Source organism: Phalacrocorax carbo, chromosome 6 (assembly GCF_963921805.1).
Source record: "Phalacrocorax carbo chromosome 6, bPhaCar2.1, whole genome shotgun sequence".
Taxonomy (NCBI): Eukaryota; Metazoa; Chordata; class Aves; order Suliformes; family Phalacrocoracidae; genus Phalacrocorax; species Phalacrocorax carbo.
In genome coordinates this window covers 52,345,001-52,369,951 of record NC_087518.1, presented here as the reverse complement: position 1 = coordinate 52,369,951, position 24,951 = coordinate 52,345,001, and the positions used below count along the sequence as shown (strand labels likewise).

Below are 24,951 nucleotides of genomic sequence, written 5' to 3'. Positions count from 1 at the left end.
GGTGGCAGCGGCAGCATGTCGGCGGCGGTGGCGGCGCAGCCCGTGGCTGTCTTCGGCTGCCGGCCGCGGGTCGCCGGCGGCGTCTGCTTCTTGGAGGACCAGGTCGTGCTGCACGCGGCGGGGGCGGGCTGTCTCCGGCTCCACCTCGAGCAGAAATGGCACAAGTTCATCCCAGGTGGCCCCGAACCCCGGCCCCGGCCCCGAACCCCGGCCCCAACCCCGGCCCCGGCTCGCCCTGACCCCTCTCATAGAATAATAGAATCATTAAGGTTGGAAAAGACCTCTAGGATCATCAAGGCCAACCCCCAAACCAACACCCCCAGGCCTCCTAAACCATGCCCTGAAGTGCCACAGCTACGCCCTTTTTGAACACCTCCAGGGACGGTGACTCCACCACCTCCCTGGGCAGCCTGTTCCAATGCCTGACCACTCTTCCAGTGAAGAAATTTTTCCTAATATCCAATCTAACCCACCCCTGACGCAGCTTGAGGCCATTTCCTCTCGTCCTATCACTAGTAACTTGGGAAAAGAGGTCAACACCCACCTTACTACAACTTCCCCTCCCCGTAGGCACCGAGAAGAGCCGGGGTGTGCAGGCGCTGGCCGTCAGCCCCAACCGGCAGTACCTGGCTGTCTCAGAGATAGTGGCGGATCAGCCATCCCTGGCGGTCTACAAGCTGTCATCGGGGCCGGCGCGGCGGCGAAGGGTGCTGGCCTCTGCCAAGCTGCCAGTGCAGGAGGTGGTGTCCCTGGCCTTCTCACCTGACTGCCGGTACCTGGCGGCCACCACTGCCCCCCCCGAGGGGCACCTCACCTACTGGTTCTGGGAGAAGCAGCAGCTGATGGCGGTGGCCCGCATTGAGGGCCCGGGCAGCAGCACCTGCCAGGTAATAGCGCAGCCCTCACTGGCTCCATGCCCGCCATGCCGGCTCCATGCCCGCCATGCCAGCCCCAGGCCCATTCAGTTCCCCCCGGCCGTGCCAGGGTACCAGGGTGCACACTCCTGCCCCCCAAAACTAAGCTCATTTTTAACATTTTGATTCACAAATGATTGGATCTTTGGGAGCCCACTGCGCTATTTCAAAAAGACAGATAAAAGGACCTGATATAGTTCAACAAGTACTGGGTACCAGGTAACACCTAAGTTCAATCTGCAGGATATGTGGACAGGCCAGAGTTTTCCTGTGGCCACATGGCTTCTATCCTGGGAAAGAGAGGGAGGAGAGGGCTCCACACTGTAGATCATGTACAGGTTCTGTAGCCTTTCTTGGCATCAGCTGCAGTAGGACACCATTGCTCTGACCCATTATGAACATTCTTACGTCCATATCACCCGAGATTCTCTTACATCGTATCAGATCTATGGTATGTGGCCAATTCAGTTGGCCAGTGCATGTGCAGCATGTCCCAAGTGTCCCTGCAGAAACACTCATTAAATATATCATCTGTGCTCAGCAGGCATAACACATGTCTTGGAAGCTCTCGGCATTCTCATGCCCCTTTTCCTTCCTGCAGACTGTTCTATGTGCAGATCGGAGGAATAGCCCAGGAAGAGTCACTAGGAGCAGGCTGATGGCACTCAAACAATTCCAGCATCCTGTGTTGGGTGCCCTTTTTTAGCATCTTTCTTGCAGGGAGGCTTTCAGTACATGGGTTGGTTGGACCCTAGTTGCCATTTTTTCTGGGGTACAGCTACAGGCAGAGGTTGGGTGAACTACTGACTTCATGAGCTCAGTTCCTAAAGAAAGAAGAATGACTGTAAAGACAACTGCTATCTAAAGTCCTATTAAGCATGAAAAATGAGGTCTAACTACCTCTGCTATCCTTCACAGTGGCTATTGAGATGGCTATTCCACTGTTTTCACCAATAAACACCTAATTATGTGATTTAGTACGCATAATAAGCAAGGTTTGCCTGAAATACAGATATAGAGAATTTATTCCTGGCCTTTAAGAATGAAAGGTCCTGCTTTTCAGGAAGCTTGCTACCTGAAAAACTTGCTAATCAGCAGTAAAGTTGTGTTTCGGTCTTTCTTTTGTCATTAAATCCTGAGGGGCAGAGAGAACTTTCTTTGGTATTGCACTGTGATTCGGATAACGTCTTAGCTTGATGGAGTTAATGTATTTGTAGCATCATGTAAAATTGATATACACAGTTTTGAAAGGCAGAAAACTGCAGTATGTATTTATGATGGTTATTTCTTAGTCTCTTCTGTATTCCTATATGTTTCTATGAACCTTCTTTTCTTGTTTGTTTTCCTGTATCTGGTATTGAAAGTCTTCATAACAGGTATAATATTTGCTTATTTGTGAACATAGTTGTGTAAAATAATTTATCTCTCTTTTGTTGCGTAGGTAAGCTTTGGTCCTCAAGACAATACACAGGTTTGTATCACCGGAAATGGCTTTTTTAAACTTTTTAAGTACAGTGAAGGAACTTTGAAGCAGATTAATTTACAAAAGGGAGGGCCGCAAAACTACTTGTGCCATGCCTGGCTCTCCGAGGAGGAAGTTATATGTGGCACTGACACAGGCAAACTTATCTTGTTTGAAACTGGAGAGCGGCGCTGGGAGACAAGCGTAGAGTACAAAAAAACACCCAGGGAACAAGAAGAAGATGCAACAGCAAAAGAATATGAGAGGTAAACCTTGTTAAATACTGTTACTAATAGTTTCATGCTTGTGCATGCAGTTTAGTTGCAAGCCATTCACTTCTTTCCTTCTTGTCTAGTTTATGAACGGGTTATAATATTTAGATTGTTGCTGATAAACATTTTTTGTTTTGTCCTGCTTTATGCTTAAGTCTTTATGCATTTCCCGCTTGCAGTTCTCATGTCTGTTGTGGACTGGCCTCTGAAGATAATTCACAACAGGATTCTTTGCCTCAAATATCTGCAGTTGCAGCTTATTCCAAAGGCTTTGCATGTTCGTCTAGCCCAGGAGTTGTTCTTCTGTTTGAGAAGACCAAGGAAAAGCAAGTCTACAAAGAGAGTCAAGAAATCTGGGTAGGGAGAAAAAAGCTTTTCCAAGCAATTATGCAGCAGAGGCCTGTTGGGGGTGGGGGTGGGCTGGCACAAGGCGTGCTCACAATTCAGTTATTAGGAAAAATTTTTAGCACATCTCTAAATTACATTGTAAGCGTTAGCTAACCGTCCTGGGGGTGTCGAAAGGAAGGGAGTTGCCAGAGGTCACACTGAAAGTAAGTGACAGATGTCCTTTTGCAAGGTAGCTCTGCATGTTCCCACAGGTAAGATGTGCTTTTGAGGCTGCTGAACTTCAGGAAACCTTTAAGAAAGTTATATTTTTGGAGACTTTTGGAGTCAGTTTTGAAGGACTGGGCTGCTTGCTTTTTCCCGAGGCAAAGCTTTTCCCCCCTCAGATGCCTATTATAGCTATCGTGGGACTTGTGCACTCTTAAGTAATCTAGTAAGATTTCCTACTGTTCTATAGCAAGGTGTATGCGTTGACTTACTGCAGTCTCTGGATAAGAACTTTTAACTCTGATGATCTGGTCAAGGCTTTATACCCTGGGCCTAAAAGGTCAGATCTTCCCTGTGCATGAGACCCTCTAATAAGACTGTTACCAACCCAAATGATGCACTGCAAAGAACTGTTATTCTGAGATCACAATTTTCAGACAGTTTTCATTTTTACACTTGCTAGGTTTTTTTCTCGATGTTTTTTCTGCTACCATTTTCATTTTTGTTTAATGGAGTACTTAAGATTACTGCTGAAATGTCACCTGATACTTTTTTCAACCATAATGCTAAAGATAGAGTTAGGTTATCTTGTTCCCTATTCCCTGCCTTGCAGTGGTTATGTACTATTAAATATCCAAGTTGTCTTACTGATATGATGTATATGCTCATTAGAGTAGCATTACGGCAAAAGTTTGTGTGTGTGTACACATCTACTACTAAAACATGGAGACCTGGAATATCCCATGGGATGCATTTCTTGTGCAGCTTCCTCAGGACCTCTTCAGCAGTGAGCCAAAACAGTCAGTCAGGCAGGACATTATATGTATATGCTTCAGCCCCTCTGAGGAAACGATGGTCGTTAACACAAGTAAAAATCAGCTTTACATGTTTGCTATGCTCCCCGCCGATCTTATGAAGGTGAGTGCAATTTTATCACATTCCACAGCCATCATGTCCAGTAAGGGGTGTGTTATAATGGCACAGGCAATTCAGTCTCGCTTTCTGTGATGCATTCTCATAAAATCCATCAGATAGCATCTGAACCCCTAAAGCTCATGACAGGAAGTGCTCTGCATGCTTCTCTGAGAGCCATATTTCAGTAGCCCCTTGCTCAAGCATCCCTCTGTACAAACACCTGACGTTATTCAACAAAACAATTGTTTTACTTTCAATAGTGTATGAGAACTATGAAGGCTACATCTTCCCTGCATCACTTTTCTTGATTTTTAGTTATAAAGTTAAAACTGATTCTAACATTGTTATATTTTTCATATTGTTATGTTCAGAGTGTTGCAGTGAAAGGATTAAGTGGTTTCCTCAAATCTATTTGATTACTGTGTGCAAAGACTTATGTTAGATTTGTTACCTGTCTTAACTGCCTGCAGTGAAATATTTGTAATTTTTTTTATGTTCTTATTGCTTCTCAGGAGAAGGCAGCTTATTTTGCATATCTGAATTTTCCATTGCATTCTGCTTCGATCACTGGTCTGGACATCTGTGTATGGAAACCCATTCTTGCTACGTGTTCCCTGGATAGATCTGTCCGCATCTGGAATTACAAGACAAAGTAAAGAGTTGTTTGTGTTTGTTATTACCTCTTGCTTTCTTGTGTATTGCATTTAGCAGGCAACAGCAGCAATCTCATATGAATTAGTGTTGTTCTGGTAAAATTCCTGTGTGGTGTGGGATGTAAATGGTCTTACTGACATGATTTGGGGAGTGTGAATACACAGTGCCTTTAAAACCAGTGCCAAAAGAATCCAAAGCCTTTCCTATTATGCCATTTTTGTGTCAGACTTCTCATGTGCTTTGGAAAAAAAAATCTTCAGGAATGTTTCATTCAGCTTTGTCTTAAGATACTGTTGTCTCATTTCCTGCTTTGTGGCCATAGTTCTTAAGCAAAATGACTCAAGCTTTTAAGGCTGTATGGAGGGAAAGGGGGAGGAAAAAAAATCTCAGAAGAGATGTTTCTGCAGGTTTACAATCAGTGGTTCATTTACCTTCTTCATTATATTACAGTAAACAAGGATTTGCCCTTGCACCTTCCTCACCCTCTCTGTAAACCAGAAAGTTCAGATTTGCCTTTGTTTCCTGTAACATCTGTATGATCATTGCTTAACTGAATAACAACACATTTCCTCAAGGACAAGGCAGAGTCAGGTTGTAGCTGCAGGTGTCCTTGCCGGGACAGATATTGTCCTGTAAGGAGTGCATAGGCAGTTTGTACTGTTCCATACCACACAATGGTTTTCTCTTTCAGCACTTTGGAGCTGTGTAAGGAATATCGAGAGGAAGCGTACGCAGTATCACTTCATCCCACTGGCCTTTTCTGTTTAGTTGGGTTTTCTGACAAACTACGATTTATAAGTCTACTGTATGAGGACATGCATGTCTTCAAGGAGTTTGCTGTGAGAAAGTGCAGAGAGGTAAGGAGTGATGCAAAATGAAGTTGGGTGGTTATACGGCACAGAGTGGTGAAGAACATGACAGAAGATAGAAACCCCTCTAGTAGATCCTAGTAGGATTTAGGATATCAGAGCATAAAGGATTCTGACTGTTGGAAAATAAGCCTGGAGGATGCATAACTGTGGACCTGGGAAGCAGCAGAAGGGGTAGTTTGCTCAGAAATACTCAAGGACTGAACTTTACAGGGGAAAGTACCAGTTAAGAAAGCAGTAAGAGGCGAACTATGTCACGGAGTTTTCTTTTTGCCTAACATTCTGGTATTAGATGATGTCATTGGAATTCAGTGCATGAATTTTTTCATCCACTGCATCTACAATAATGGGTGGTTATGTTATTTTTGTAGTGCTCATTCAGTAATGGAGGCCATCTTTTTGCTGCTGTTAATGGAAATGTGATTCAAATTTATTCCAGCATCACCTTTGAGAATATTAATAATCTGAAAGGACACAGTGGGAAGGTTAGTAAACAAATCCTATATGATACAACTCATTAAAGCATGAACTAGCTGGTAAGATGTATTTTGAAAAGGTAAAGTACAATCTTGAATCAGAAATGGGCCCAAAAATTAAAAAGAGAAATACAAAAGTCAGTTTTCTTTGGTCAGAAGTCTATGTATGCATGCGCTAGATACATCTAAAGAGTCTCTCCTTAAATTGAAAGTGTATGATTCTCAGGTAGCAGAACCAGGAAAAATATCCCAGAAATAAATTACAAAAATAAAACATACTGCTTATTATTGAAATAAGCTTTTTCCTGGCAGTGTTTTAATAAAGTAGTTCTTACCGACTTTTTTTAATTAATGCTAAAATGGAATTAGTTGAGAACCTTCTAGGGATTTTTAAGTAAGACTTACAAGTATGATTCCAAACTTGCCATGGATTTACCAGTAGAATGACTCCGTGTTGTATGTCTATAACTTAAACATTGGGCTCCTTGGTGTGTTTTGCTTTTGCCAGATATATGCAGTTAAGTGGAGTGCAGATGATGCTAAATTTGTCTCCTGTGACACCCATGGTGCTGTGTATGAGTGGAACATGATGACAGATAAACGGGAGTCAGAGTGTGTGCTCAAGTCATGCAGCTACAGCAGCATTGCCCTGTCTTCTGATGCCAAAGTCATCTTTGCTGTTGGATCTGACCAAACTCTCAAAGAAATTTCAGAGTCTTCGGTGAGCTAACAAACACTCTGGGATTTTGCTAAATTCTCTGGGGAGGGTACTAGTGCTTTGATTTCTTTGTCATCCATTTGGTAAGAAGGAATCAGTCTTGTTTTGATAGCTGCGGTATTTACTGACACTTTTCTAGTGTTCTTATGTGCTTTACCATGAAACCTGAGATTTTGTTGTAGTTTTGTATTTTTATAACTTTACTTGGATTTACCTAGAAATATTCTAATCCAGCTAACAAACTAACTTGGCAATATTGGATCAACTGTTTTGCTGAAATACCAGCGTATTGCATCTACCACGGTAGGCTATGCGCTTTTCTTTTTTTTTTCCAGAAAAGTAGTAAATCGTATGTGATTACCATTGCATCTTTCAGAAGTGATAACCTGTGGACCTTGGCTTGAAATATTAAGAGTGCATATCTGTGAAGCTTAATACTAATTATTGTTCATGGCTTTACTCCTATAGGCACGTAGATTCTTTTAACTGCATTATTCGCTGCAGGTAGAGGTATGACAACTGCTCATGCAATAAGTAATCAAATAGTATTGGGAAACTTCATGTAATGTGAGGGTTTTGTGTGGTGTTTTGGTTTTTTGTTTTGTTTTTTTTTTTTTTAGATCCAGCATGAAATGTCTGCTTTTGGTGTTGTTTATACTGCAGTAGCTGTTTCTCATTCTGGGCGCATGGTATTTGTTGGTACATCTCTGGGGACAATTCGAACTATGAAATACCCGTTACCTTTGACAAAGGATTTCAACGAGTATCAGGCCCATGCAGGTGCTGTTACAAAGGTAACACAGAGTGCTTTCTTTTCCCTGCAATACCAGCTGCACACACCTCCTTTAGTGTTGATTCTCCTTCCCATTTCATAGCATAATATGTTAAAACTAATGTTGAGCCTGCACGTGAGAATGAATATTACAGCATCTATAGAAGCCCTGTCTCTAGAAATAGATGTCACTGGATAAGCTGCTGTTGGCTAAAAAGTGGCTTGCACCAGGATACATGACATGGTATATCCCTGCTGGTGAACTTTGATAAAGCTCTTTGTGGAAAGGGGAAGATAAAGCTATGCAGGCTTGAAAACCTCTTGTGTGAATGGAAGGAGGAATGAGATAAATGTATTAAGCAACTTGCTGCCCAGGTAAAGAGCAGAAAAGATGGCAGTGCTGGTCTGCTAAGCAGAGTGTATTTCTATAAGGCTAATGAACAGCGTCTGAAAGGTGGGGATGTGGTGAGTAGCACCTGCAACCACGGAACGTTTCAGTGCACTTTCTCCAGGAAGCCACAGGTTCTGCCTTGTTAAAACTGTTCGTAATTTTGGCATTGTAACTATCACTGTCAAATACAGCACCTTGACTTAGAGCTGCACAGTCCAATATTGGGCTATGGACTTCAGTTATGGGAACTCTTCTTTCACCTTGCTCGTAAGCTGTGTCAGCTACCAGGTACTCTATACCAGGCCACACAGGCACAGGAGGTCTGGAGGAGGTGACAGCAGTTATTACTAGATAGTTGTTGTGGGCTTATTTGCAGATTCAAAAGAAAACATTTAGCCATCTGTTGTTTAAACAACTTCTCAAACAAAAAACTAGAGAACTTTGGAACTATCATAGAAATTGCCTGTCTGTGCTATATCTGTCTAGAAGGTCTTTTCTGTTCCACATTTTAAAAATCTTCCTACAGCTCTGAGAGCAGAAGCAGATCCAGTGTCTTCATGTGTTCTTCTTTTCCTTCCCTTCCCCTGTTGCCTTGACCAGGATGGAGCAGGAGTAGAGGACATAATCTAAATGTTGGTAGTGGGGCTGTGTTAATATTTCCACTGTTGACTTTCTGTGGTAGAAATGACAGGGACTACGGAGGTGGGGAGAAAAATGTGATATGAACTCAAACTGTCTCCCCATTCTTCCTTGTCTCTACTATTATTTTGTTGTCTCTTCCTTCTAAGATGTCCGTAACAAACGATGACCTATTTCTGCTGACTGCCTCAGAGGATGGCTCTATATTTATCTGGAAAGTGTATGACAAAGGAGGTGGGATACTGAAATGGGAAAAGGAAGTTGAGTATGCTGAGGAAGTGCTGATGATGAGATCAGATATAGAAGAGAAGGTAGGAGGAGCAACTTGTGAACATGAACCATAGGATTCCTAGTATATAGCTTTTGAGTTACATTTCCATGATGTTTGTGACTAGCTGCTCCTATACAGCTTTGTGTTTAAGAGGGCTTGCACAGCTTTCATCATAAAGAGGTTATAGCAAGTAGCTGCAGCTGCTTTTAATATGCAAATTGCATTGTGTGAACAGTGAGTGTGGAGAAAAGTTTAGACTTTTCTCTAATACTTTCCCTAATCTCTTGAAAGCAGTTTTAATGGATTAGAGAAGTCAGGAGCTGCATTTCTATGAACCATCTTGTAAGATAACAAAAGGGACCTTACTTCTGGAACTTCTTCTTGGCTGTCTCTGAAAATTCTTTGCAAAGGCTGTCTTTCATAAATACGTGCATGTAAATAAAACATCGTTAACAAGCTGTTGCTAATGGCAAATAATCTCTCTGTTAAAACTATCTTCTCATCCATGTCCTAACAGAGTCAGACAATGCTAGACCTGCAAATTCGTGTGAAAGAGCTACAGACAGAAAATGATTACCAGCTACGTCTCAAGGACATATACTGTAATGAAAAAATAAAGGAATTGGAAGAGAATTTCACTCAGGAAATAGGGTCCCTTAAAACCAAACACCAGGTATGATTCATATTGTAGAACCAAATACCACAAATCTTTCACTGAAGAGTTGAATTTAAGCTTGCTTTGTATATGTATGAATGCCATAAAGCATCTGAAAAAGGAAGGAGCATCCCTTTCCAGTAAAGAAGTTCTTGATATTTGTAAAGCAGAAAGCTACCTTTGAGTCAAGTCTTTTGTAAGTACAAGGTGATGCAAGAGTTCTCCTAGGTAGCCTATAAATATCTTCACATAAAAACAGTTCAGCATTAAATGCTGCCTGTGACCAAGGACCTGTAAGCTATACCACCCTTGAGTAGAAACAGGACCATGCCTTAAAAGCTCTGTCACATATAAGGTTGCAGCTGCTACAGGATCCAACAATTATTCTTCTTAATGCCGCCTTCTTTATGCCCTGGCCGCTTCACTTTTTTAAGAATGTCTGCTGAGGTGTGTTGTATGCTTTTTGAAAATAGAAGTAAAATATATTCCCTGGATTTCTTCTGTCCATACGTTTATTGATTTCTCTGTGGTCAAGAAGCAGAACTTCCCTGAAAGGCAAAAGCCACGATAATTCTTCCCAGTGTCCTATTTATCTGTGTCTGTTAATTCTATTCTGTCCACCTGTCTGGTGGACACACCAGATTTCTGGCTTGTAATTTGCTATATTTCTGGACCATTTTTAGATATAGAAGGCAAGTGGTCCCATAGCAATTTCTCTGGCAGTAAGATGGCTTGAAGTGAGAGATTACATATCACATGATTCAATTCTGTCAACCTCATGTTCTTTTTGAGCTTTTGGATGAATATTATCCTGTCCTGGTGATTTGTTACTGCTTATTTTGTTGAGTTGTACATAGTCCCTTCAAGCAGTATTTCAGTTTGACTCCACATAAAGAAGGATTCCAGTGTGAAAGCTTGCCAAGCTTACTAGTTTTATTATTTTATGGTCTTGCCATTTTCAAGTGCTCCTTTTATAGCTTTCTTGTCTTTTGCCCATATAAACTTTCTGGCAGGTTTCTGATTTGGATTTTTTTGAGGAAGTTTAATTATTCATTTTAATGTTTTCTTCAAGTAGTTCCTCAGGCTCTTCAGCTTTTCTCATTGTGGTTTTTGCACTTAAGTAGCCTGAGTTTTAACCTTTCTCTTTTTCCTTATTTTTGTACAGCTTGACAGCTTTTACAAGAAAACCATTTCACTTCTTATAGATTCCTCTGCCTGTGTTTTACCTGTGCTGGTTTTCTCCTGCAGTCCTTCAGGTCTTTTCATAGGTAGCGCTTGGCCATAGAGTTATAATAACCTCAGCTACACTGAAACTTCTTCAGGCTTGTTGGTTATAGACTTGCAAGGAAATGCCTTTGAAGGTGAATAAAAGTCTTCTAAGGCGGCAAGTTGTACTTCCTGTCTGAGAATCAGAATGCGTTAAGATTAAACTGAACAACAGATTTGGACAGGCTTGGGGCTAACCTTTCTAGTTGTGTCCAGCAGGCAAATGGAGTATTTCTGCTTATGCAAGACCCTTGCAGCTATTATGAGAAGAAAGTGAAAAAAATGTACCTATGGTGCAATTCCCAACTTTTCCAGGAAATTTCTCACCCATTTCCTTGTTCCAGTTCTTTGTGCCTTTTTAGAAGATTAAGTAATTTGTAGTGGTAGTCAGACATTCCGAGCAAATGGCACACAAAACTCATTTTTGCTTAGGTTTACATCATTCTATGCAAATGCCTGTGTTTTAGGACCTCAAGGCTGCTTCAAGTGAGAGAGGAAGCAGCTTGAACTTTAATATCTGGACAACAATTTGTGGAACTGCAAATTCTTCTCAGGCAGGCACACACAAAGAAACGGAGGCTTTTGTAGCTCACAAACTTTTCTTGTGAGCTTAGTATCTTGTAAGATTAGTATTATATAGTACCTTGTATTATATGAACTCCATTTGCTACTTTCCCTTAGCTTTCCATAGTTTTGTAACTTGTCATAACAAACTAAATTCTGGGAAAACTTGCCTTAGTGACACATGGCATCTGAATTTTGGTAAGAGACTTCAAACATAAATTCTGTTGTGTATGTGTTCCCCAACATGGGCAGGAGCACAAACGATTTGGACACTGCTTTGCCTAGTTTCATATTAAAATGTATTTTTCTTTTTTTTCCCCCCAGATTTTACAGACAGAGAAAGAAAAACAGGAGCTACAACACCAGTTTCAACTGTCTGAGCTGATGAATAAACAGGCCAGGGAGGTGCAACAGCTAGGTTAGACTATAACAAGTGTTTATAACTAGAAATTGGAGGAAGTGCATTAGATTCATAGCAAGTAATGTGACAGGGAGGGATTACTAGAGTACAAGTACAAGGTAAAATGCATGTATGCCATACACATATTGCAGATCAAAAGTTTGTCTAAACTGCACCACACATATGACCATGACAAGAACATGCACATGAGCACTGTATCTTAGATGTTTGAGTTTCGAGATTAGTAATTTCTTAATTTATCTTGTAGCTTACTGTGCAAGAATAGTGAAGTCGTACAGTTCAGCGAGGAGGCACACAACACACAAGCACCTAGACACCAGATTTATAATCAAGATAAGGCAGAAATACTGCAAATTAGTTATAAAAAGCAAGTCCACCCATAAATGAGTCCATTGCCTGCTCATACTCTCTAACAGTTGTACTTATACGGCTCTGACATAGTTGTCATCTCAAGGGAATGCCTGAATTAGCTGTTATTAGTTTGTTGTAATGGCAGAGTAGGAGATTTTGGTGTAGGTTTTAGACTTGTTCAAGCTGGACCAGAACAACATTCTGTCCTGTTGCAGCAAGCAGGGATATAGCAGAATTTTCAGAGACACAACTGAGAAAGGTGAATGACAGCTTTGGAACAGGCATTATTAGTGAAGTGGTAAGTAAAAGGAAGGGCAGGAAACTCAAGAGGTGGTTTTCTAACATAAAATTTTGTATGGCCACAGAGTCTAAAACCCCTGATGAAGAACGCAATGAAGTGCTTCTAGTGGAACTTATTGCAGCCAGCTGCATAAAAGGCAGTAGAGAATAAGACACTGATGACCATAGAAGGATAGAATACACCTCTCTTTTCTATTAGTTTTATCCATTCCACGTTTCTTGTTACCAGAATCTGACAGTAATCAGAAACTCTTAATGGAAAATGAGAAATACCAGGAGCTGCAAGTGAAATCCCAGAGGATGCAGGAGGAATATGAGAAACAATTGCACAATTTGGAGGAAAGCAAAAGCAGGGCTGTGAATGAGCTAACAGAATATTACGAGAAAAAACTTAATGAGAAATCTGTTCTGCTGGAAGAGGTAGGAAACTTGATTTGCAGTTTGAATTATTGACTAAGTTTATTTCCGACTGTGATAAAATGTTCCCTAGGAGAGGAGAGGTTGGCTCCCTCCATGCAAATCCTAATATGCCTGTAACATTGGGGAAATATGTTGACAGATAGAATGGTAATGAGGAAAACCCAGCTGAGTTACCAACTTTTCTGGGCTTCATATCTTGAGTAAGTAACCCGCTAAGATTAATACTCTTGGGCATTCTCAGCTTCACTTCTCTTTCTCATAGACCCAAGAATTCCTGTTTATTAATGCGGGTTAGATGATACATTTACTGTAATTGAAGAAAGCGTCAATCATATTGTTCTAGTGAAGAGAGAACATTTCTAAAATGGTGAATGCCATTCTTGACTCCCTGAGTTTCCTGCCTGCATAGTTTTGGGGAACAAAGGGAAATACCCTGAATACTTCAAACACTGCTGCACATTAAGGTCAAAAACTTGGTTTGACAAAGGACAGCCAGAAGACTGAACCTTATATATCTAAAGTCAATAAATGCTATCAACGTTACTGTTTGCAGCCCAATGTTGCAATACCAATTTGGAAAGAATGTGAGGAATGAATGTGAGAAGAGAGGCATACAGAGACTGACCCAAGCCTGCATGGTTGTTGGTCCTAATCCACAGGAAACAGCAATTTAAAAAGATCTTCTCAAGTGTTACACATGTTTGCATTTTCTGCTGCCAGAACAAGTTTGCTGATGTTAGTATTTGGGCCAGGTTCCTAACTTGAAGCATCCAAGCCTTAAGAATAATTTTTTTTCAAGAAGATATTTTTATGTTTGTCTTAACAGTTTTTAAAGTTACTTTAATCCCCTAAGAAGTTGTTATCTTAAATTATATTGCTGCAGTTGAAGAGTCCACTAAATATAGATCCTCCCAGGAGAAACACAGTTAAAAATAAAGAATTTTTCTCCTCTTTATTAGTTTCTTACTGTTGTCTTCTCTAAAGTTTACTTTCCTTAACTGCAGGCAGAGGAGGATATCAGGCAGCAGCTTCAAGCACATGAAGAAATTAGGAAGCAAATTGAAGAAGATGAAGACCGAGAAATCCTGGAAATCAAAATAAAGTATGAGAGACTGCTCTTGGAGGAAAGGGAATCAAACCTGCAACTGAAAGGAGAAACAGGAGTCATGAATAAAAGGGTATCTCTTATTCTGCAATAGGATCAGACCTGTATGTGGAGACCTGTTGCTGAGGATTGGATGTGATTAATGGCATGTCAGCTTAGTCTGTTAATTTAGTCTGTAAATAAGTGGCATTTGGTATAAGAACAGTAGCCCCTTCTTATATCAGTTTGAATGCTTTAGAATATTTGGGCAGAAGAAACAACTGTGTGCTGATTGTATTGCTGATATGATTAGAGATAGATGATAGAGGAGGTGTGTTCTTGTTAGTACAGTTTCTTTTATCTTATATAGTTTTAAATTATGAATAATAATATTGTTCATCCTGTGATGGGAAAGAAACAAACCTTTTCATTTTTCCAAGATCTAATGTGTCACTGTGTTAGAAAAATACTTCTGCTGCTTCATTTGGTGCAATAAACACTTTGTGTTTTGTATGCATTATCATTTTTTATTGGTTTTACTCCTAGGATTTTTAAGGAGGCATAAAACCTTTTAGATCTTTTACTAGCTGGATATTACATTTGCCTAAGGATGTTAGAGGGACATTTTTTCTGTTCTGTTTCTTCAGTATCTGTCTGGAGACAGAGAGGTTCTCTTCCTTCATACCCTCCATTACTATGGTACTGTCTTCAGTTCTGTTGTCTTTTAGACATCACACATTTCTTCATGGGTCCTCACAGTTTGACCTGCACCATTCCTTGGTTCCAACCTTTTTGGCTTCACAGGTCTTAGTACTGAGGCAGGGATTTTGAAAGTACTCAAGAGCTATGAACTAGGCACCATTCCAGTCTACTTTTGACGTCTTTAGGGATGTATGACAAGTGATAACCTTAAAATAATTTTCCATTGCTTGAGTGTTATTTGAAGCTGATGCTTGAGTATAATATCCATACCCTTCTTGCTTATAGATGCAAATTCCTTGATTCCTTGTAGTACAGTGAGTATTCCACCAGAATATACAGAAAATGCTAAAATGGATATTCAACCCCCTTTTAAGTTGCAGGTATTTAAGTTATGTGATGCTCCTTCATCATATCTTAATTTGGTATCTTTTATCCCACACTGTCTACAAGGTATCTTACAGAGTAGGATGAGTTGTGCACAGCTTCTGGAGGCTGTTAAGTTCTTACTTGCTTGCCTTTCTAGTTGAACAGCCTACAGAAAGAGCTCAAGGAGCGAAACAGGGACATTGAGGAAATGACACTGGAACAGCACAAGCTGCAAGGCATCATTAAGTCACTGGAGAAGGACATCTTGGCACTAAAGTCAGAGATTCAAGAGAGAGCTGACACTATCCAAGATAAGGTGAGAAACTGGACAACTGGCTGAGTCACTCTCCCTAAGTTTAGTACAGATGTTGAATAGTACCACGTTGTGATAATATCACATGACTGGAAACTCAGTTTTAACCTAAAGAATTTGCGATCTTTAGTTTGAGATTTTAGTTTTTTCCTGACATTCTAAGCTTTTCTCGGGAAGCTGAAGTTCAGGATGTTTGGTTTCTTGTCCCCTGTTCTGGGATCTGTAGATGGCTGTCTGCATTATTTACCCCACTCCCTTCCCACCCCATCTGTATTAGATGTGTGACTGAAGTCCATCTTCCACTAGATCTGTCACTACTGGCTTTGCCTCTACCATATCTATGCCTTGTCCTAGGGATCTGTTTGAGTGTGCTGTGTCTGATTCAGATCTCTGTACCTATTTCTGCCAGGAGAAGCATATATATGACCTGAAAAAGAAAAATCAGGAACTGGAAAAGTTCAAGTTTGTCCTGGATTACAGAATAGAAGAATTTAAGAAGCAAATAGGATCTCGGGAAAATGACATCAAAACAATGAAGGAGCAGATCTGTGAAGTGAGTAACACTGTCATTTGGCCTCTGCTGCTAAGTCCTTTGAATACAAAGACGACCCTGCAAGTCCCATGGAAGGCTCCACCCTGTTTGTTCCTTGACTTCTTTCAAGGTTACACAGCACTGATTCAATATCTTTACAGCTAATAAAAATACTTGTGCACAATAGCTGCTATTTAATTTTCTATCACATGCTACTAGTGATCGACACAGTAGCATATCGACATGCTCCTGTTTCAGTATTTAATTCCAGACTGCAAGTAATATCGGTGTTGCTTAAAAATAGATCTTGTCCTTATGTGGTTGCCCTCCACATACCATGTAGAGTTTGCAAGATACTGCCTTTACTGATCTGGAGGAAAAGAGAGTGAACGTCTCTCAGAAAAGTTGCAGATTTATGCAAGCATAACTCCATTTAGGGGTTAGGTACGTGGCCAAATTACTGTTTAGCAGCTGGTCTGTGGAAAATTTCCATGCATTCATACTTGGCTTGCAGCAAATTCATTGAGGCAACTTATTTATGACAGAAACTTACTGTGATCTCTCCATAGATTAGCTCAGCCAAATTAGGACTCTGGTGACATAGCTAATCCATGACCTATTAGTTTTCATAAGTCTGTTTATTCAGAAGAAAAGCCTTTTAAATAAAATGTAAACTAATGACCAATTTGTATGTATGTCAGACTAGCACGATGAAAGCTCTGTTCTCTCTTCTGGTCACCATCTCATTCCAGTAAATGCTGTAGTACCCTTATTCCTTTTTTTGTTCTGTGTTCTACATACATAGCCACAGCTTATCAATGCATTTGTCTCTTTTCACTATCGGCTGCACTTACTCTTCCCAATACTGACTGTTAATTTCCATGTCACCCATTTTTATTCAGATGGAACAGTAAAGCTCCAGTTCAGCTCAAGGAAATGAAGGGGCATCACATCACTCAAATACCTGTAGCTCAAAAAGGAGTTGAATATCCATTTTTGTATTTTCTGTATATTCTGACAGAGGGCAGTGTTGTTCCAAAAGTGACTTTTTTCCTGATGTAATTCAACCTGAAGGGGGATCTACTCCCTCATTCCCAGTCTCTGGTTTTCCTGTTATGTGTTGTTTTTTCATGTCTCCTTTTAGTCCTGATTTCCTCCTCCTGCTTCCTTTCAGACAGAGGGGGAGCTGGAACGATTCCACAAGGAGAGCACACAGCTGAAGCTGAACATCACACAACTACAACAGAAACTAAAGGCAACTGATCACGAGATGCACAGAGAGAGGCGGAAGGTATGACCACTGTGCACGTCCCACATAATGAAGTTCATGGGGACGGAACATGCAGAAATGTTAATCTGAGCAAACAGGTACTTCAGGGATATTGTGTCCAAGGACCAGCAGAGTCTTTGGTTGGTGGGGAAAAGGCAGAAAACTTCCAAGCCTGCAACCAGGTTAGAGAGTTGATATTTTAAAAATCCAGTTATTTGTGTGTCAGTTTGTTCAATCAACACATGTTCAGCCAGGTTTAACAGAGCTGTGAGGCAAATGTTTAGCTGACTACCCTCTCCTGCCCAAACTGGAAATCTGGGGACACTTGGCCTAAAAAGGAGCAGCACATAGGCTACCACCTACAGTGATATGTAGGCATTGGTAGGATGAAGTAAAGGGTGGGCTTATTAATGGGGGAGACAAGGACCCCTCGTGTTTGGCAACAAACACATCAGACATGAGGGAAGAAAAAGGACTGCAAGTGAAGTGAATGAGCTTAGCAGGCAGCGCAGGACTGAGGAAGCAGGTGGAGGGGCCTGGTAGAAAGCAAGTGAGGACGAGAAGGCAATCTTGATGTGAAATCAAGTTGTGCATGTGTCTGATTTGTGTTTTGTCCCTTGCCTTCTCTCATTAACTGTTTGCGTATTGTTTCTAAATAAGAATGTAGGTTGTTTGGGAAAGGACAGTGAGGGATAGCATTCATGATAATAGGTCACTGATTTTCAGATGAGGCCTCTGGATGCTGGCATGTAATGCAAGTATCATGGATTAATATTACTGCTTAAACTTATCACTGTTATTTGACATGCAATGCTGGTATCCCCAGCAGGTTTTTAATGACATATTTTTAAAAAATTAAGTGGAAGTAAAGTATATAAGAGCTTTCACCAGTTCTACTAGACTTTCTAGAAAATAGCACATGATAGAGTGCTCTGATGAGCCAAATAAGAATGTACCTACATAATTCTTGCAGAAGCAAAATATGGAAGCTCTCATCAAACGATTTAAAACAGATCTTCATAACTGTGTGGGCTTCATTCAGGATTCAAAAAAAATGAAGGATGGGATCCGTGAGCTCTACACCAAGTATGTGCAGCAATCAGACATGGTGAGTCAGGGCCTTTGACTTCTCCTTGCAGATGAATTTCTCTGGTAGTATAATTACTAAGGCAACATGCTGTGCCCCCTCAGGTGGAGACTGAAGCAGTAGACACAGATCTGCAGCAGGAGTGCATGAGACAGCGAGAGTACCTTGAGAGGAATTTGGCAGCTTTAAAAAAGAAGGTGGTAAAGGATCAGGAAGTCCACCAAGCTGCTTACATGCGCATTGTGCAGGTAATAAGCCTTTTTCTTGCAGTATGGAGAGGGAAAAAGGAAGCAGCTGCACAGAAGAGACTTCAGTAGGCTTACCACTATGGTTTCTTAGGACTTTGAAACAGTTTTGGTTTGCTTCCTTGCCAGAAATTCCAACGTTTTTCAAGTGCTTCCATTCAAGGATAGTATTCATTGAGCTACTGAAGTTCTATAATTTTCTGGACAAAAAGTACAAGATCTCTGAAGTCAGAAATTGCTGCTGTTTTGTGGATACTTTCTTTCATTTATCTCCCACTCCCTAATGTAAAAGGAAGTAGAGAATCTCTGCTGCCTGGATATTTTTTAAGCAATTAATGTACTTATTTTTGATTCCACACAGTATTTGTAATTGCCATCATAGTCAATTTGCACCTCTCTGAGTGCCAAGTTGTACTTTCTGTGTGGTGGTGTATAGGAATTAATTTTGGAGGAAGAAAAGAAAAAGAAAAAAAAATTACTTTATTTGGCGACATAGTCTCATGCCTACTGGTCTGAATTCAGAAGAACTTTCTGCTTTTCACATCCAGGTTTTTCGAGGAAGTTCAGAAACACATTACGAGCATGCCTATTAGTACAACGACCTCTTGCTCAGAATCCTTGCTCCTTACATGGCAAGGTAAACTTGTGACTGCTGTGGCCAAAGATCCAATTTGTTTTCATCTGAGGTGAGGGGATCTGAAGTCCCACACCAAACATCCTGGGAGGACAGGTCTAGGTCTTTTACAGTCTCTTCTTACCATGATCTCCTTCTGCTCAGTCAGCATTTCCTTTTCCCCTCACTAGCCCTTTCTTCATTGTTACTTTATTATGCTTCCTTATTAGACCTCAGTCCCCTCCTCAGTCATATGTTCTTTGCTATTTATTCATAGTGCTTCTTCAGGCGCAGCCAGCAGCAGTCTTCTTCCCTGGCCCTGTTTTAAATTTTTACTCCTTCTGTGTGTTAGATGTTTCCTTTGGCACAAAAGGAGATGGCTCCAGAAAATAACCTGAAGAATTTCCTTGATGGAATTGGGTGACAGATGGAGCTCATAATGATAATACTTGATGTCTTGGATCAGTAAGCCTAACACGAAATGATGATTAAAACCAAATTAATAAAACATCTGGAAGATGAAGATATCAAAGGTTCTAACCAGCCTAGTTTCTTCAAAGAAAAAGCAACTCTCTGAAGTCTAGTAGATTAATGAGACTTTACAACCAGGAGGAATTATCATGGTCTTCCAGTCCTTCATGGGGGGCTTTTAAGACTAGTTTAGACAAACTTCTGTCAGGGCTTGCTTTGAAAAAGTAAATGATGTCTTGGCAGCCTTCTAGCTCTGTATTTCTATTATTCCTCAGTTGTGCTTACAGTTTCAGAGCTGTGCATTCTTCTTTGAGTGACTATTCATAGGCACATTCCACTAGTGACTGCTGCAACAGATGATTTCTGCTGTCAAGATAGTTTTAATTTTCTTAGCAGTTGGCAAGTTGCTTATTGTTAAATTGTTAGTTTTCCCTCCAGCCTTCTGTATTCATAATGGCTTCTTTGGTCACTTGGATACATAAGAACACACTGAGTAAACTTGAAGTAACGCTGCTTGAACTGAAGCATGTATAGGATGATCATTTTTATAATATGTCCTACCTGTCTCTGACAGTCAGCACTGTAGGGACTTCCTAGGCTGTAGATTGCATCCAGACATCATATGCAGTTGTACCTGATGGCCTCATCCTCCATGCATTTGATAAGTCCCTTTTCTGAAACAATTGGTATTTTGCCACAACATCCCATGACAATGAGTTTTACTATGAACATTTATTTTAATCCATTGCATGATCATTGCATTGCGGTGCAAGCTATCTGTCAGAATGCAAAGACTGAGTTAAAGGCTAATCTCTCTGGATAGCGTGCCTCTTCAGAAAAATATTATCAGTGTCAACCAGCAGCCTTTTAGCACCCCACAAACCAAACAAGACATTTCTACATAGCCCAGATTGCCTTATACAAGGTACTGTATATTATACTGTCTAATAGACCAAAAGCAAGATCTTAATTTGATAGAAGCATTCAACTACTTGGAGTGAACTTATGAAGATGTTCATGACTAAAGTGCACCTAACAGAAATGGTGTGACCTAACCCTGACAGCTGGTCAAAAGAAGATTTACTTCACTGATTCTCAGACGTTATCCTCTTTGTGTGTTCCTTTCAGGATCAAGCTCTGGGATAAATGCATAGCAGTCAAATTTCATCTGTGTTTAAAGACTTGAATTAAACAAGTCAGAGTCAACAAAATATGGTTTCAGTGCAGGCTGCCTAAGCTCACCAACTCCTGCTGCATTTAGAGTCCAACACAACCACTGCAGGAACAACTGTTCTTGCCCAACAAGTTCAGACCTTAACGCATCCCACAGTCTTCCTCCACTCAGTGACTTCCAGATGAGTGGAATCTGAACTCAGTTGGTGTACTTGTCTTAGTGCGAAGTACTGAGAATCTTGCCATATACATGCACCTTGAGTTATTGCTGCCAACTTGAACTCCTTGAGTGCATCTATATACAGATAATTGGGGTAAGCGTTGCACTTTGTTACTCATCAGGTTTCAGTTGTGCGGTGCCAATACTTTATGAGTATACTGTAAGGAGCTGCGTCATGTGCCTCTCATAAATCTCTTATGGCAACACAATTATCTCTGTCAACCAAAATTATCATTAAAAAACAATCAAGATTGAAGACACATTTTTCATTGGAAAATGTCATTAATCCGTGTTCTTATCTCCTGTTGTTTTAGTGGGTTCTGTATTGCTTGAAACTGATATTATGCGAGGTTTCCAAAGCACGCCTTTTGACCATTTATGTTTTTAAAATATTGTCATTTATGATTAAGTTCCAGGGGTTAGAATGGTGCTGTGTTCCAAAACTTCTAAAAACCACGACAGGTAGCTGTAATAGTTGCTTTTCTTTGTTCAAGTATCATGGCAGCTGTTTAACATTTGTACTGCCTGTTGATGTGATAAGGTATTTCACCGTCTTCATAAGAGGTAAATATACAATTCCACTTCTCTTGAATTCAGAAAATAAATATTTAGTTATTGGTGCTCCTGTTTCTGAATCGTGTGCAACTGTTTTATCATCCTTCACTAGTATTAGCCCATACTGTTTTGCTGAAGTCTTTGAATCTGTCACAACACTGGGTAAAGTACATTCACTTGTACTTTCACAACTCCTTCAGCAAGATGCTTTGTGGTAGGCTATTTAAAAAATTAGTGGACTGAGCTTTTATGAGTTGAAAACTGACTAAAAAAAGAACAGAAGATGAATACATGGCCGACTTTTCCTCATAACAGCATGTTAGCAGTAGGTATCTCAATTCTCCATATGCTTTATATATTTCTTATAATTTGGAAGGGTGATTGGAAAGTGATGTCTGTCAGAACTGATGAAGAGGGCTTTGAAGAACTGCAAGGAGATACAGAAAATTTAAGTGAACAGACACATAGTGGCAAATGAAAAGCAAAATAATACACACTGGAGGGAGAAATTGGAATTCTTCACGTTAATTCTGAATTAATTGGATCAATCCAGGAAGGGACCTGAGCTTCCCTGTGGAATTGACAAGGAAGATGATACCTTGGAGTGCAGCTATAATCAGAAAAGCAAAACAAATATTAGCTTACTGAGCTAACACAGTTTGAATACTGTCATATTTTGTGTAAAATCTACTGTGGCCTTATCTGAAATGTTGTGTACTGTACTGATTGCCCTGTATCTTCTGCTTGTGATACTGATTCTGTACTGTCCAGTGTCTTTCCCAAGGATATGAAGATAGGTTTTGCTGAGCCAGACAGTACCTGTGTTTTCCCTCATAGGGCATATTGGTTTTTCAGGAAAATGTGACTCTGATTAAGGAAATCAATGACTTGCGGCAAGAATTGAAGGTGGCCCACACCCAGGTACATGACCTCCAGTCAACACTAAGATTAACCAAGAAAAAGAAAGCAATTCAAGACAAAGGTGAATAGTCCTTCTTCTATGTTTTCTGTATTGTCAGTACTTATTCCAGAAGTCCTTTTTGTCCTTGGTGAACAATTCTGTTACTGTCTCCATATCATTCCAGCTTGTCTGCCTGGTGGTACCTGTTATATTGTAATGTTAGTTGTGGAAGCTGCTAAATACTGCAGAATCTTACTATTTAGCTCTAGTCCTTCAGCCCTGAAAGATGCCTTTCCTTGTTCATGCCAAAAAATTCTGCAAGATGGACCTTTGTTACTCTCCTCTGTCATCTCTGATTTTATCTTCTAGCTCCCTCCAGTGAACTGCTGTCCAGCCCAGCTATCCTGAGGTTGAATGCAGAGAAGGAAAGTGAGAAAATCATAGAAATGCAGCAGCTAGAAATTCAGCACCTGCGAGACCAAATCCAGGAAAAGCAGCAATTCCTTGCAGTTCAGCCTCTCCTAGATGGAAATCTTCCTAAGCTGAATCTGGAAAGAAGCCACAAGACACAGCAGCAGTGACCTGGTTCAAGGATGTATATTCTCCTGGCAAGATCAGAAATGCAACAGCATAGATTAGACTTCCATGATCCTCTTCTTTTCCACTAGAAGGATTTCTGCAGTACTCACTGCTCTGAACCCAAGGCAGCAACCTTCAGTCCCTTCTACTTTCCTGGAATCTGCCCTTTCCATGAGACCTAGGAGCCAAGATCAAAAAAAAATAAATTTGTGTTAGAGCAAGACTGATCCTTGTGCCTTCATGCTAGGGCAGGTATGCACCTTTCTCTTGAAAAATCAGAGAATCACAGAATCACAGAATCCCAGGTTGGAAGGGACCTCAGGGATCACCTAGTCCAACCTTTCTAGGAAGAGCACAGTCTAAACAAGATGGCCCAGTACCCTGTCCAGCCAATGTGGCTGAGTCAACCACTTCCCTGGGGAGATTATTCCAACGGTTGACTGTCCTCACTGTGAAAAATTTCCCTCTCCTGTCCAATCGGAATCTCCCCAAGAGCAACTTGTGTCCACTCCCCCTTGTCCTCTCCATGGGACTCCTTGTAAAAAGGGAGTCTCCATCTTCTTTGTAGCTACCCCTTAAGTACTGGTACATGGTGATGAGATCTCCTTGAAGCCTTCTTTTCTCAAGGCTGAACAAACCCAGATCTCCCAGCCTATCCTCATATGGCAGCTTCCCAGTCCTCTGATCACCTCGGTGGCCCTTCTCTGGGCCCCTTCCAGCCTGTCCACATCCTTTTTGTATAGCGGGGACCAGCACTGTACACAGTGCTCCAGGTGTGGCCTGACAAGCGCTGAGTAGAGCAGGATGATGACTTCTTTCTCTCTGCTGGTGTTGCCCTTTTTGATGCAACCCAGCATCCTGTTGGCCTTCTTGGCCGCAGCAGCCCACTGTTGGCTCATGTTGAGCTTTCTGTCCACCAGGACCCCCAGGTCCCTTTCCACAGAGCTGCTCTCCAGCCAGGTGGATCCCAGCCTGTGCTGCACTCCTCGATTATGTTTTCCCAGGGGCATGACCTTACACTTGCCCTTCTTGAACTTCATAAGGTTCTTGCTGGCCCACTCTTCCAGCCTATCCAGATCTTCCTGCAGAGCAGCTCTCCCTTCTGGAGTGTCTACTTCCCCACTCAAATTGGTGTCCTCTGCAAACTCCATCAGGCTACACCTTATCCCGTTATCCAGATCACTTATGAAGAGGCTGAATAACTTTGGGCCCAATATCGATCCCTGGGGGACCCCACATGTGACATGTTGCCACTTTGGAAAAGAGCTATTTACCACCACCCTTTGGGTGCGGCCCATCAGCCAGTTCCCCACCCACTGCACAGACCACTTGTCTAGGCCATAACACCTTAATTTCTCCAGGACGAGGCCGTGGGGAACCGTTTCAAAAGCCTTGGAGAAGTCCAGGTAGACAATGTCCACCACCTGCCCCATGCCAACCAGGCCAGTCACTTTGTCGTAGAAGGCCACTAGGTTTGTCAAGCACGATCTGCCCTTTGTGAAGCCATGTTGGCTTTTGCCAATCACGTGCTTCATTTGACTTGTGGTGGCCCCCAGGAGGATTCATTCCATAACTTTCCCAGGGATTGAAGTAAGGCTGATGGGCCTATAGTTACCCGGATCCTCCCTCGAGCCCTTCTTGTAGATAAGGGTAACACTTGCCTTTCTCCAGTCCTCTGGGACATCCCCTGTTCTCCACGACTTCTCGAAGATTATGGAGAGTGGCTTTGCAATGACGTCAGCCAGCTCTCTCAACACCCTTGGGTGGATGGCGTCAGGGCCCATCGATTTGTAGGAGTCAAGCTCCTGTAATAATTCACCTACTACCTCTTCCTTCACTGATGGTGGGTCGGTGTTTGGATCAACCAGGAATCTCATTCCCAAAGCCTGGGACCTGACAGTGCTGGTAAAGACAGAGGTGAAGAAAGTGTTGAGGACCTCTGCTTTTTCAGCATCGTC

General features: G+C 41.4%; 1 protein-coding gene across 1 annotated transcript; it reads left to right on the top strand.

Moving 5' to 3' along the window:
- The first annotated feature begins 15 nt into the window (after nt 1–15).
- CFAP57 (cilia and flagella associated protein 57) lies at nt 16–23,206 on the top strand. Its single transcript, XM_064455322.1, has 22 exons — nt 16–175; nt 571–887; nt 2,356–2,642; nt 2,828–3,005; nt 3,966–4,118; nt 4,628–4,767; nt 5,461–5,626; nt 6,010–6,123; nt 6,623–6,835; nt 7,453–7,626; nt 8,784–8,945; nt 9,423–9,578; nt 11,715–11,808; nt 12,692–12,882; nt 13,887–14,060; nt 15,192–15,350; nt 15,757–15,900; nt 17,054–17,170; nt 18,123–18,257; nt 18,341–18,484; nt 22,369–22,495; nt 22,784–23,206. The coding sequence occupies exons 1-22, from the start codon at nt 16–18 to the stop codon at nt 22,993–22,995; spliced, it is 3,717 nt and encodes a 1,238-aa protein (XP_064311392.1). The 3' UTR covers nt 22,996–23,206.
- The last annotated feature ends 1,745 nt before the right edge of the window (nt 23,207–24,951 follow it).